The sequence below is a fragment of the Myotis myotis genome, unplaced genomic scaffold (assembly GCF_014108235.1).
Source record: "Myotis myotis isolate mMyoMyo1 unplaced genomic scaffold, mMyoMyo1.p scaffold_m19_p_7, whole genome shotgun sequence".
Lineage (NCBI taxonomy): Eukaryota > Metazoa > Chordata > Mammalia > Chiroptera > Vespertilionidae > Myotis > Myotis myotis.
The window spans coordinates 85,317,396-85,330,719 of record NW_023416379.1 but is presented as its reverse complement, the minus strand read 5'-3'; the positions used below and the strand labels follow the sequence as shown (position 1 = coordinate 85,330,719).

Sequence of the window (13,324 nt, the reverse complement as noted above, 5' to 3'; positions counted from 1 at the left end):
TGACCCAGAATCGAACCATGACCTCCTGGTTCATAAGCTGACACTCAACCACTGAGCCGTGGTCGGAAGGGCTACTCTAGTGTTCTTTGTTTGAATGACACAACTGGCCCTCGAGATGCTGGCGTGAAAAACCTGCTTGTCTTCTTGAAAGCCACTCTCTAGCCCTCCTCTTCTTCCTGGGATCAACCACCAAGTAATGCTCATTGGACCTCCTAAGTATCTCTCTAGAGTTCACCCCGTTCTCTCCACCGACTGTGACCACTCAGCTCAGGCCTCTTTCACCATGCAGTTGGGTAACTGTAGTTGCTAGCTCTGACTGGTATCCCTGCCTCCTCTTTTATCCTACCTGTAATCTAATCTCTACACTACAGCCAGTGTAGAGATTAAATTTACATTTAATGCTACTCCCCTACTTAAACCTTTCAAAGGTTCTCCATCACTTACAGGATCAAGTTCAAACATGGGTTACTGCCCTAACCGGTTTGGCTCAGTGGATAGAGTGTCGGACTGCGGACTGAAAGGTCCCGGGTTCGATTCCGGTCAAGGGCATGTACCTGGGTTGCGGGCACATCCCCAGTAGGAGATGTGCAGGAGGCAGCTGATCGATGTTTCTCTCTCATCGATGTTTCTAACTCTCTATCTCTCTACCTTCCTCTCTGTAAAAAATCAATAAAATATATTAAAAAAAAAAAAAAAAGAAATACAAACATGGGTTACAAAGCCTTGCCATGATCTGGCTCCTGTTTGTCCACCACAGCCTTAACTCTTTATAACCTGATTTTTTTTTTTAAATTCCTCCTCCAAGGACATTTTTTTTTCATTGATTCCAGAGAGAGAGAGCAAGGGAGAGGGAGAGAGAAATATCGATTTGTTGCCTCACACATGCGCCCCCACCGCTCATCGGACCTACAACCTGGGTATGTGCCCTGAGCCGGAATTGAACCTGCGACCCTTCGGTGCACCGGGCGGCGCTCTAACCACTGAGCGCACCATCCAAGGCCTGAATTCTTTTCATTCCTTGACTAGAGGATGTTCTTGTCTCTAACGTTCTCCAAGATGACTAGGTCCTCCTCCTTACCTTTATTCACCCCACAGGTCAGTTTCTTGGGCACATTGTCTCTGGACTACCCCTTGCTCCCACCTCGTCTAGGTTAGGTGTCCCTGTCCTTCACCTCCACTGCCAGTGTGCTGTATGATTCATGGCGTTGCATTGTCTGCAGGCAGTGAGCCTCCGGAGCACAGCCTCCGCCTCGGTCTGGTTTGCCACGGAGCGTCCAGCACCTAGGACAGGGCCTGGCACCAAGTCGGCGCACAATGAACAGTGGACGCGGGGGGCGGAGGGTGCGTGCGGGCCGGTGTCCTCTGGGAGGCAGCGCTCCGCAGCGGAGACCAGGGCGAGGGTGTGAGGGAGGGAGCGCAAGGCTCAAGTCCCAACCCAGCGCAGTCGGCCCCGTACTGCTGTGGCGCCGCGTCGGCTTCCGGCCCAACCTGCCGGAAGTGGAAGCACAGGCTTCCCATAATGCCTCGCGGCGCGCCTATTCAAACCGCACGGCGGAGAGGAGGTCGCGATGGCAGCTCCGGAGCCGGAAGTGCGGTCCTTGACCGCAGCCCCAGGTAAGGCAGGGGGTCCGGATCCCGGGATGCCTGGGGGACCTGTTCGCTCCCCGCCGCCGCCCCCTCCCGTCATGTGTCCCCTGGCCCCTTCTCTGGCCTGTCTTCCCTTCCCCTGTCCGCATTTCTGGTCTTCCCTCCCGGCTCTGGCTCGGCCAGAGTGACTGCCAGCGCCCCACGGACCCGATCCCATTGGTTCACCCCACTCTGCCTTCATCTGGGCGGCGTTCTGGAGCCTGCTGGGCTACACGTTCTTTCCGTTCAGACCCGGGCCGCCACTGAGTCAGCGTCAGTCCCCGGCCTCGGAGTTGCGCCCCCGCCCCGCCTTCTCACCAGCCCGCCGTCACTTACATCACTTTAGGCGACTGGGATTAGGAATCGTCCCACCTCCACCCACACTGGAGTTGGCGAAGGGAGTGTGCACGTGTCGGGGTTGGGGTGGCTAACAGGGGACGAGAAGGCTGCCTTTGGCCTTTGAGTTTGTAACTTTTCTCTTTCTTGTCCCTCTGCGCGCCCGCCAGGGTTGGAGTGGTATGAGGAGGCCGAGGACTCCCACGCCCCCCACATAGAACTCCTGGACACGACCGCCGCCCAGGAACTTCCCAGCCGCTCGGAGCCTTTTCGCCCCCGCCATGGCCTGGTGCCCGTGGTGTTCCCCGGGCCTGTCAGCCAGGAAGGCTGCTGTCAGTTTACGTGTGAATTTCTAAAGCATGTCATGTACCAGCGCCTGCAACTCCCTCTGCCCTACGAGCAGCTGAAGCACTTCTACCGACAGTCTTCTCCCCAGGTGGGCACAGCTTTCCGAGAGAGCTGGTGGGGAGGCTTCATGGCGGTTCCGTGGGAGGAAGGTTCAAAAGGTCTAAGGAATCTGCAGGATGTGTCAGCGTCAGCAGCTGGGAGGAATGTGTTTCATCCCGTGGTGTCAGTCCCGTCCATCGTCTAGCCCTCCCCACTGTTTCTCTTGTTCTTTTTCCGAGACCCTGATTGTGCTACATTTGGACTTCATGGATTGACCCTTTAATTTTAATGTCTTTTCTCTCCACATTTTTATTTTTGTCTCTTTGTTTTTATGTTCTACTTTCTGGGGGACTTCTTTGACTGATTTATTTATTTAAAAATATATTTTATTGATTTCAGAGAGGAAGGGAGAGGGAGAGATAGAAACATCGATGATGAGAGAGAATCATTGATTGGCTGCCTCCTGCATGCCCCCTACTGGGGTTTTAGCGTGCAACCCTAGCATGTGCCCTGACTGGGAATCATACTGTGACCTCCTAGTTCAGTGATGGTGAACCTTTTGAGCTCGGCATGTCAGCATTTTGAAAAACTCTAACTTAATTCTGGTGCCGTGTCAAATATAGAAATTTTTTGATATTTGCAACCATAGTAAAACAAAGACATATATATAAATATAAATATATATATATATATATATATATTTAAATTAAATCTTTATTGTTCAGATTATTACAGTTGTTCCTCTTTTTTCCCCCCATAGCTCTCCTCCACCCGGTTCCCACTCCACCCTCTGCCCGTACCCCCCCTCCCCCTCCACCGTCCTCATCCATAGGTGTACGATTTTTGTCCAGTCTCTTCCCGCACCCCCCACACCCCTCCCCCCCAAAAATTGTCAGTCCACTCCCTTTCTATGCCCCTGATTCGATTCTATTCACCAGTTTATTCTGTCATCAGATTTTTTATTCACTTGATTTTTAGATTCACTTGTTGATAGATATGTATTTGTTGTTCATCATTAGTATCTTTTTTTTTTCTGAATGTGTATTTGATAATTTGTATCTTTACCTTTTTCTTCTTCTTCCTGTTCTTAAAGGATACCTTTCAGCATTTCATATAATACTGGTTTGGTGGTGATGAACTCCTTTAGCTTTTTCTTATCTGTGAAGCTCTTTATCTGACCTTCAATTCTGAATGATAGCTTTGCTGGGTAAAGTAATCTTGGTTGTAGGTTCTTGCTATTCATCACTTTGAATATTTCTTGCCACTCCCTTCTGGCCTGCATGGTTTCTGTTGAGAAATCAGCTGACAGTCGTATGGGTACTCCCTTGTAGGGTAACTAACTGTTTTTCTCTTGCTGCTTTTAAGATTCTCTCTTTGTCTTTTGTTCTTGGCATTTTAATTATGATGTGTCTTGGTGTGGTCCTCTTTGGATTCCTTTTGTTTGGGGTTCTCTGTGCTTCCTGGACTTGTAAGTCTATTTCTTTCACCAGGTAGGGGTGGTTTTCTGTCATTATTTCTTCAAATAGGTTTTCAATATCTTGCTCTCTCTCTTCTTCTGGCATCCCCATAATTCGGATGTTGGTATATTTGAAGTTGTCCCAGAGGCTCCTTACACTATCTTCATATTTTTGGATTCTTTTTTCTTTTTGTTTTTCCGATTGGGTGATTTTTGCTTCTTCGTATTTCAAATCTTTGACTTGATTCTTGCGATCCTTTAGTCTGCTGTTGGAACTCTGTATAATATTCTTTATTTCAGTCAGTGTATGCTTAATTTCTAGTTGGCCCTTTTTCATAACCTCGAGGGTCTCACTAGATTTCTTGAGGGTCTCACTAAATGTATCGGCGGTTTCTAGAAAATTCTTGAAAAACCTTATAACCGTGGTATTGAACTCTATATCCAGTAGTTTGCTTTCCTCCATTTCTGTCATTTGTGACCTGTTTCTTTGTCTCCGCATTTTTTATGCTTCCCTGTGTTGATAGAGTGGCTTTCTGTGCTAGGTGTCCTATAGGACCCAGTGGCTCAGCCTCCCCAATTACCTGAGGTGGACACTCTTGGTGCACCCCTTTGTGGGCTTTGTGCACAGTCTTGTTGTAGTTAAGCCTTGATTGTTGTAGGTATCACTGGGAGGAATTGACCTCCAGGCCAATTGGCTGTGAGAATCAGCTGTGTCTATGGTGGGAGAACTTCTGTGCTGGAGACACCATTCTGGGGCAAGACTTGCTTCAGTGGGGCTTTGGTGCTCACTGAGTCTGCTCCCTGAGTGTGTCCCTTATGGATCTTAGGAGTTGTAATCTGGATGGTCCCACTCTGACCATTGGGTACACTGGCTCTTGGATCTCTAAGGAGGTGCTAATTATCCTCTGCCTGAGGCTACCCAGCAGGAGCTATGGAGAGATCTGCAGATTCCTCTTCTTTGTTTGGGGTTTGGAGGTGCCCAGATGAGGCCCAGCCATGAAGCAATGCAAGCTGCTGTGGGGCCTTGGGCCTTCTTTTGGAAGTTCTGGGTCTCTCTGACCCAGCTGCAGTTTGTTAGGTAATTTTCAGATAGCAAAGGGCCAGGCCTTTCATATGCAAAAGCCTCTGCACACAGCTTGGGTGGGTCAGGGTCTCAGGGGATCAACAGGGCGGAGCAAACAGCTATGGATGCTCCTCAGTTCTACCCTAAGAGGCCCTGCATCTCAGTGTCCCGGTAATCGCCGCAAGCACACCTCTGAGAGAAAGCCGCCCTCGAGTTCCGACCGATGCCAGACAGTCCAGTTTCTCCCTGTATGAGCTTGGGTCCCCAGAGACCCACCCAGAACAGGAGTTCAGAGCAGCCGGGAGCTTGAGACTCCCTCCTGATTGAAAAAGACAACCTCGTCCCCAGTTGCTAGCCCTCTTCACGTGCGCCTCCGCACCTCTGCACTTTACTTCCACACCTCCTCTGAGTCTCAGTGTGCTTCCCTCCCTCCTTCTAGTTGTAGAATTTCCACTCGGCCAGCCTTCCTGTGATTCTGGATGATGTCCGTTTTGTCTTTTAGTTGTATTTTTGAAGTAATTGTGCGAGGCAGCAATTTCAGGTGTTTACCTATGCCGCCATCTTGGTTTTCAGATTTATATTTTTGATATTTATTTTATATATATAAATGCCATTTAACAAAGAAAAATCAACCAAAAAAATGAGTTTGTGTGTCACCTCTGACATGCGTGTCATAGGTTCGCCATCACTGTCCTAGTTCATAGATAGACGCTCAACCACTGAGCCATGCCAGCCAGGCCGCATGTTCCTTTTTTTAATTTATTTTTAAATTTTATTGGGGTGACATTGGGCAACATGAACATATGGGTTTCAGGTATGGAGTTCTAACTTGCAAAATATGTATATAGCACCATGTGCCCACCGCCCAAAGTCAGATCTTCTCCTGTCACCTGTATGGTCCTTTTTAATAGCATCCTGTTTTATGTGTGTATGAACCTCTCTTACCTGAAGATATCAATTACTGTATTTTTGAGGTTTTCCTATGTTCCTTGCCGTGTCTCTGTTTCTTTCAGATTCCTTTTCCTATTTGTTTTGGTCTTTGACTTTCATGTTAGAGGCTTTTAGTCTGTGTCTGCTGAATATTTAAGAATAAGTCATTGAAAGCTCTGTATGCATGGCTGGTTTTGTGAGCTGATAAGACTTTAAGGATATTGGTGGCAGCCTAGTGGTCTCTTTGGAAGACTCCTAAAAAGTCTTCTTTCTGAAAGTTTTGGGGTGTTTTTTTTTACTGTAGTTGATTTCTAATTTCATTCCACTGTGATCTGAGAAGATCCTTGATATGATTTCCATCTTCTTCTTGAACGTGTAGAGACTTGTTTTGTGTCCTAACATGTCTATTTTTGTGAATGACCCATGTGCACTTGAGAAGAATGTATATTCTGCAGCTTTGGGGTAAAATGTTCTATAAATGTCAATGAAATCCATTTGATCCAGTGTGTCCTTTAGAGTCACTGCTTCCTTGTTAATTTTTTTTTTTTGTCTGGAAGATCTATCCAGTGAAATCAGTGGGGTGTTAAAGTCCCCTGCTATAACTGTATTGTCAATCGCTCCCTTAAAGTTCTCTAGAAGATTTTTTATATATTTAAGTGCTTCTATATTAGGTGCATATATGTTTACTAGGGTTATATCCTCTTGTTGATCAATTCCTTTAGTATTATGTAGTAGCCTTTGTTGTCTCTTGTGATGGCTTCATTTTGAAGTCTATTTTATTGGATATGAGTATTGCTATTCCAAATTTTTTTTCTTTTCCATTGGCATGGAAAATTTTTTTCCATCCTTCACTCTCATCCCATGTGTGTCTTTTGTTCTGAGGTGGGTCTCTTGTAGACAGCACATAGTTGGGTCATTTTGTATCCATTCAGCTACTCTATGTCTTTTGATGGGAGCATTTCATCCATTTACATTTAAGGTTATTAATAGGTACTTATTTATTGTCATTTTAATTCTGTATGCCTAGGTTTCTCTCTATTTCTTCTCATTACAGCAGTCCCTTTATCATTTCTTATATTGCTGGCTTGGTGGTGATATACTCCTTTAGCCTTTTTTTTTTTTTTTGTCTGGGAAACTCTTTATTTGACCATCTATTTTGAATGATTGCCTTGCTGGATATAGTAATCTGGGTCTCAGATCCTTGCTTTCCATTATCTTGAGTACTTCATGCCATTCCCTTCTGGCCTGTAGAGTTTCTGATGAGAAATCAGGTGTCAGCCTTATGGGAGCTCCTTTGTAGGTAACAGTTTGCTTTTCTCTTGCTGCCTTTAAGATTCTCTCTTTTTTTTAAATTTTTGGCATTTTAATTATGATGTGTCTGGGCATGGGCCTGTTTGGGTTCTTCTTGGTTGGGGTTCTCTGTGCTTCCTGAACCTGTGTGACTTTTTCCTTTACCAGGTTCGGGAAGTTTTTTGCTATTATTTCTTCAAACCCGTTCTCTGTCCCTTTCTGCCTCTTCCAGCACACCTGCTATTCGAATATTGTTATGTTTCACATTGTCCCACAGCTCCCTTAAGCTGTCCTCCTGTTTTTTAATTGTTTTTCTCTTTTTGGTTCTCTGATTGATTTTTTTCAACTCTGTCTAATAATTCACTGATTTGGTCCTCAACTTCCCCTAATATGTTGTGTATTCCTTCCAATGTGTTCTTTATTTGTGCTATGTCATTCTTTATTTCTATTTTCATAGTTACTATATCTTTTCTCATGCTATTGAGCATCTTTACTATCATTGTTCTGAACTCTATATCAGATAAATTTCTTATCTCCATTTCATTTATCTCTTCTTCTGGAGAATTCTCTTGTTCTTTCATTTGTGGGTTGTTTCTTTGTCTCCTCATTTTGGCTGCCTGTTTGGTTTTGTGACTCTGTATTAAGTAGATCTGCTATGCCTCTCAATCTCTGGTGCAGGACAGTGTCAAAAGCTGTTTCTGACTAGATCAGGCAGAGACTCAAATCCTCCAGAGACCACCTCTGCCTACAGACTTGAATTGTCCTCAGGCAATCATCCACCAGTGTGGCAACAGTTTTTTCAACGGGGTGGGGCAAATGCTTCTGCCTGGTGGCTACTTGTTATTCTCAGCCTCTTAATGGGTCTCAGAAACTCTGTACTGTGAGGCAAGGTTTTTTCCAGTAGAGTGGGTCAGCTGTCATCTCCCCAGGCAAAACCGCCTAGGTCAGTGGTTGTCAACCTCCTGGCCTTTTAAATACAGTACCTCATGTTGTGACCCAACCATAAAATTATTTTCGTTGCTACTTCATAACTGTAATGTTGCTACTGTTATGAATCGTAATGTAAATATCTGATATGCAGGATGGTCTTAGGCGACCCCTGTGAAAGGGTTGTTCGACTGCCAAAGGGGTCGCGGCCCACAGGTTGAGAACCGCTGGCCTAGGTAGCAGTTGTCCGTGTAAAGAAGATGACCTCTGCTGCATGAGCGAATGACTCAGCCTAGGAAACTGGGGTGTCGCTTTCTGAGCTCTAACCCCAAAGCCCCCTGATCCTGGCTTCTGCTTACACAGCTCCAGTCCACTTTGCCTTCCCTCTGCTGGAGCACAAGGTGGGTGGCTTGATGCAATTTTGTGCGTTGGCCCTTTAAGAGGGTGCCTGAATTTCCAGCCATCTCTCCCTGGCGCAACCCCACTTTTCACAGCCAGAGGTTATGTGGGTACTCTTCTCAGTTCTGGTGTTCTCTGCTGGGGGGCCAGACTTGGGGATTAGATTCCAGAGTTCTCATTGGCAACCCCCGACAGCTGAGATATCTCTCCGGAACTTCAATTGTCTGTGGGAGCCCGGCCAGCCGCTTCGTGCCTCCACCCCTCTGACCTGTCTCTATGCCGTCTCCACTTTCTGTCCTCACTTATCAGGGTTCTCTCCAGTGAGTCTTCCATTGATTATCCAGGAAGTTTTTCTGTATTTTGGTTGTAATTCCAGTTTGTCCTGGGAGTGTGTCTATGCAGCATCCACGTACTCTGCTGCCATTTTTATTTATTTTTTATTTATCTTTTTAAAAAAATATATATTTTATTGATTTTTTACAGAGAGGAAGGGAGAGAGATAGAGAGTTAGAAACATAGATGAGAGAGAAACATCGATCAGCTGCCTCCTGCACACTCGCTACTGGGTATGTGCCCGCAACCAAGGTACATGCCCTTGACCGGAATCGAACCTGGAACCTTTGAGTCCGCAGGCCGACACTCTATCCACTGAGCCAAACCAGTTAGGGCTATCATTATTTTTTAAATTATTATTTTTATTGATTTCAGAGAGGAAGGGAGAGGGAGAGAGAGATAGAAACATCAATGATGAGAGAGAATCATTGATTGGCTGCTTCCTGCACACCCCACACTGGGGATCAAGGGCACCTGGGCATGTGCCCTTGACGGGAATCGAACCCAGGACCCTTTAGTCCGCAGGCTGACGCTCTATCCACTGAGCAAAACTGGCTAGGGCTCTGCCGCCATTTTTAATCGCCGGTTGGAAAGTTTTCTCTCTGGAGGGAGGAATTTGGCAGGCGATCTAAGGGCCCTCATGTTTTTCACTCAGTCCCCATGCGATCACTCTTGCCTTTTGCAGTGCCTGATAGGCAATTCCTGTGCCTTCCTGAGGTTCTGCTGCGTGAGTCGGTTTGCTTTTCATGGGAGTCCCCTCTGTCAACACTTGAACTCTTTCATCTGCTTTCTGTCCTTCAAAAATTGGTTGTTGCTTTTGGCCACTGCTGTCTAATCTCCAGGTCTCTTTGCTCAGGGGTATCCTTCCCTTTCTCTCCGCTCCCTTCCTCCTGCCTCCCTCCTTCCTTCCTTCTCTCTTTTCTCTTTCCTTTCATTTAGTAGTATTTCATATGGGAGCACAAATAAGCATATGTTCAATTTGCCATGTTAAATTGGAAGACCAACTCCAGAATCACCTTTATTAAACTACACAATCCTCATTCCTGTTATCACTCCCATTATAGCAAAATTTGCCACCTACTATGCCACCAAATCTTAACGGTGTTAGTTGCTTATTTCTGGATGTCCTCCTACTTCTGAACACTGTCTTTAGTGTTCTAAGTGTGGGGTGGTTATGGTTTTGTACAAAGAATATATTTTCTTTTTTGATGTATTGCCCTCTGATAAAACCCAGTGCCTTCGCTGTGGCAGTTCATTGAACTGGAAACCCAGTCCCATAGTCTACTATATCCCAACCAACAGGGTTCTTCAAAGGTCCTAGCTTTCCCTGCCTTGCCTTCTTTCTCACCAGTCTGTCTCCATAGGCAGAGGACCTGGTGAAGAAGAAACCTTGGGCCATCACTGAGGCAAGCAGCAGGAAATGCCAGCAAACCCTGGAAGAACTGGAGAGCGTCCTCAGCCACCTAGAGAGCCTCTTTGCCCGGACCCTAGTACCACGAGTGCTGATCCTCCTTGGGGGCAGTGTTCTAAATCCCAAAGAATTCTACGAGCTTGACTTGTCCCGCTTGGCCCCCAGCAACGTGGACCAGAGGGTGAGCACAGCAGCTTGTTTGCGCCTTATCTTCCGCGCCATTTTTATGGCCGATGCCTTCAGTGAGCTTCAGGCTCCTCCACTCATGGGCACCATTGTCATGGCACAGGGGCACCGCGACTGTGGAGAAGATTGGTTTCGACCCAAGCTGAACTACAGAGTGCCCATACGGGGCCACAAACTGACTGTGACCCTGTCCTGTGGCAGACCCTCCATCCCGGTCACAGCCTGGGAGGATTACATCTGGTTCCAGGCACCAGTGACATTGAAAGGCTTTCACGAGTGAAGAGGGCCGCTTCTTAATCGTGAACACGTGGCTAAATTATCTTTCCTTCTCTGGCACCAAGTCACCCGGCTCTTGCTTGGAAGTGGAGTTGCTTCCTGACGAGAGGAAGGTTCTGTCCTGGCTACCTGCCTCCCCTTCTCAGACTTCCTGGTGAGCTGATGGTGTGACTGGGCCTGTAATCATCATCACTGAACAACATCTCTGTGAATCAGAGGTTGACCGGGTCACACTTGACTGTTTGGGGTTGGAAAGCAAATGCGGGCCCATAGACACTATTATGGAGGTGCCTTTTTCTGTGGCCTTTCCGAATTTTTACCAGAGGCATAAATGTTGGTGTGACTCATGAATTTAAATATAAAATGAATGAATATATATTAAATTTTCCCGAAACTCTTGGCTTAAAGAGACTTTCCAGGCTTGAGGCTAGAGTATTTTGTCTTTCTCCCGAGTCTCTTATTTATTTATTTAATTTTAGTTTTTCACCACCAGTTCTTTCTCTTCATCAGCCCCAGGCCAGTCTGGGAAGTTAAGTGACTTGGCCAAGGTTCTGTAGCAGTTTGATGTCAGTTGGGACTAGAGTCCTCACTAGCTAACCCCTAGCCCAACATTCTTTCCTTGTCACATACTGGTTTTGACCCTTAAAACGTGTGCCTGGAGCAGAGGTCACACAGGGGAATGGGCCGAAAGACTAGGCCGAGGAAAGAAAACTGAGGAGCTTTGCAAAATCTGATGTAACTGTAGGCTGAGGCCCCAGGATTGCCCTTTGGGGTCAGCTCCCTGAGGCCACATGTCCTTGTGGAATTCAGCCCTGCCTGTCGCTGTTGGCAGTACCTGCTTATTTCTTTTTTTTTTTTAAATATATTTTATTGATTTTTTACAGAGAGGAAGGGAGAGAGATAGAGAGTTAGAAACATCGATGAGAGAGAAACATCGATCAGCTGCCTCCCGCACATCTCCCACCGGGGATGTGCCCGCAACCCAGGTACATGCCCTTGACCGGAATCGAACCTGGGACCCTTCAGTCCGCAGGCCGACGCTCTATCCACTGAGCCAAACCGGTTTTGGCGCTGCTTATTTCTTGGAAGCTGAATACATAGTCCTCACCCTGCTGGTGTTGGAGATAGGAGTGTGTCTATAAATGGGGACAGTATAAATATAGACTATTTTTTATGTTTTAAGAAGAATGTTTTATGTTTTGTCAAGAAGAGAAAATCGTTTATATTTTGTGCTCTCTTTTAAGCACTTCACATACATTTTATCTAATCGAACAGCCTTGTTTTTTGACATTGTCTCCATTTTATAGGTGAGGCTTGGTTAACTTGCCCGAGAGTGGAAACCGGAATTCAAACCTGGCGCTAGAGGCTGAATGCTTTACCCTGCTGGCATCTGTGTGTTTTACTGTGAAATGATTAATGAGAATTTGCCCTGCCAAAGGTGGTATTGGAAAGCTGCAGGACTCCCCTTTCTGGCTTCATATTGTGTTTCCCTACATGGGACCGGACAGTAATAGGTGCGGAGTAAATATGGAATCAATAAAAACAAAAGGTTTGGGTTCTTTTCTGTGCTCTGACCGCCTGAAGCATATTCCACCAGCTAGAATTTTGGCTGTTTTTCCTACCTTACAGAAGAGGAACAGCCATATCTCCCGCTTGGGAAAGGACAGGCTGAGAGAGGGTCTGGCTGAACTGAGGGAGAGTTGAAACGGAGTTACAAATTATTTTGAGGTGGAAGACATTAACCCATGTCAGCTCCCTCGAATACTGATTTTAAAAGGCTTCGTAAACAATATCTGGACAACCAAAACAAAGTCATTATCTGGGTAATTTAGACACTCATTTCTCCATTAGCTTGGCATTGGGGCCCGGGTCATTTTGATTTCATGAGTCTTCTCCAAAGGAATTCAGAAATTAAAAGATCAGTGTGTGCATATATATAGGTATTTTGTATGTTATGTCAATTTTATTTATTTAATTTTATTTTTTCCATCACCACTTCTCCCCTCTATACCTTCTTCCACCTCGTCCACCTCCCCCTGCAAGGATTAGTTAATATTAACAATAAATCCCACCTTCCCCGACAACAAGCTTGCTAAGGCACCTGTTTGTTTGACCTTGGCTGGGGCCTCCAGAGATGGGGGTGAAGAAGTAGCCAGTCTTTAGCCCAGGAGGTGAAGAGCCCCAGCTGCAATGGGGTTCTGCCCTTTCGTGTGTTGCTACCATTTGGGCTGAAAAGCAACTGCTGTGGGGCCCAGGTAGGTAAATAGGTGGTAGCCGATGGGAAAGTGAAGTGTGTAAATGTCACCCTTTGTACCCCTCTTCACACCCCTTACCCAAGGTGCCTTATGCCTTGCCCCATTGCCTCGGCCTTCATTTGCCGCTGAGGTGGAATAGTACTACGGAAGGGGTAAAGAGAGGCATCTGAAGATTGAAGAGAATGAAATGGATGGACCCCATCACGTGAGACCTGTAATTGGCGGCGATTGTCTTAGATGCCTAGCCTTTTAGTGCCAAGAGCATTTGAAATTATTTTCTCCACAGGTAATTGAGGCCAAGAAGGGACATCACTGAAGTGAAATAACACAGCTGGTGTCACGGTTGTGTTGTTTCTCTTCTCAAGCCCCCATTACAGTTACAGTGAGGCCTCAGTAAATGTAAACTATATGGAAGGACTTGGGAAAGGCAAGAATATCTACAGAATTGG

General features: G+C 46.1%; 1 protein-coding gene across 2 annotated transcripts; it reads left to right on the top strand.

Annotated features, from left to right (window-relative positions):
* Positions 1-1,468: 1,468 nt before the first annotated feature.
* Positions 1,469-12,563, top strand: LOC118660438 (MAD2L1 binding protein). Of its 2 annotated transcripts, XR_004968918.1 has the most exons (4): positions 1,469-1,614; positions 2,133-2,398; positions 10,112-10,774; positions 11,928-12,563. XR_004968918.1 is itself a non-coding variant. In XM_036317864.1 (3 exons), the coding sequence occupies exons 1-3, from the start codon at positions 1,569-1,571 to the stop codon at positions 10,622-10,624; spliced, it is 825 nt and encodes a 274-aa protein (XP_036173757.1). In that variant the 5' UTR covers positions 1,469-1,568; the 3' UTR covers positions 10,625-11,053. The 2 variants fall into 2 exon arrangements, 1 of the variants encoding a protein (XP_036173757.1); XM_036317864.1 differs by lacking the exon at positions 11,928-12,563 and having other exon boundaries at positions 10,112-11,053.
* The last annotated feature ends 761 nt before the right edge of the window (positions 12,564-13,324 follow it).

Coding starts and splice junctions, on each gene's coding strand:
- LOC118660438 (XM_036317864.1), top strand. CDS start 1,569: ATGGCAGCTCCGGAGCCGGAAGTGCGGTCCTTGACCGCAGCCCCAG. Junction 1,615..2,132: donor GTCCTTGACCGCAGCCCCAG/GTAAGGCAGGGG, acceptor CGCGCCCGCCAG/GGTTGGAGTGGTATGAGGAG. Junction 2,399..10,111: donor ACCGACAGTCTTCTCCCCAG/GTGGGCACAGCT, acceptor CTGTCTCCATAG/GCAGAGGACCTGGTGAAGAA.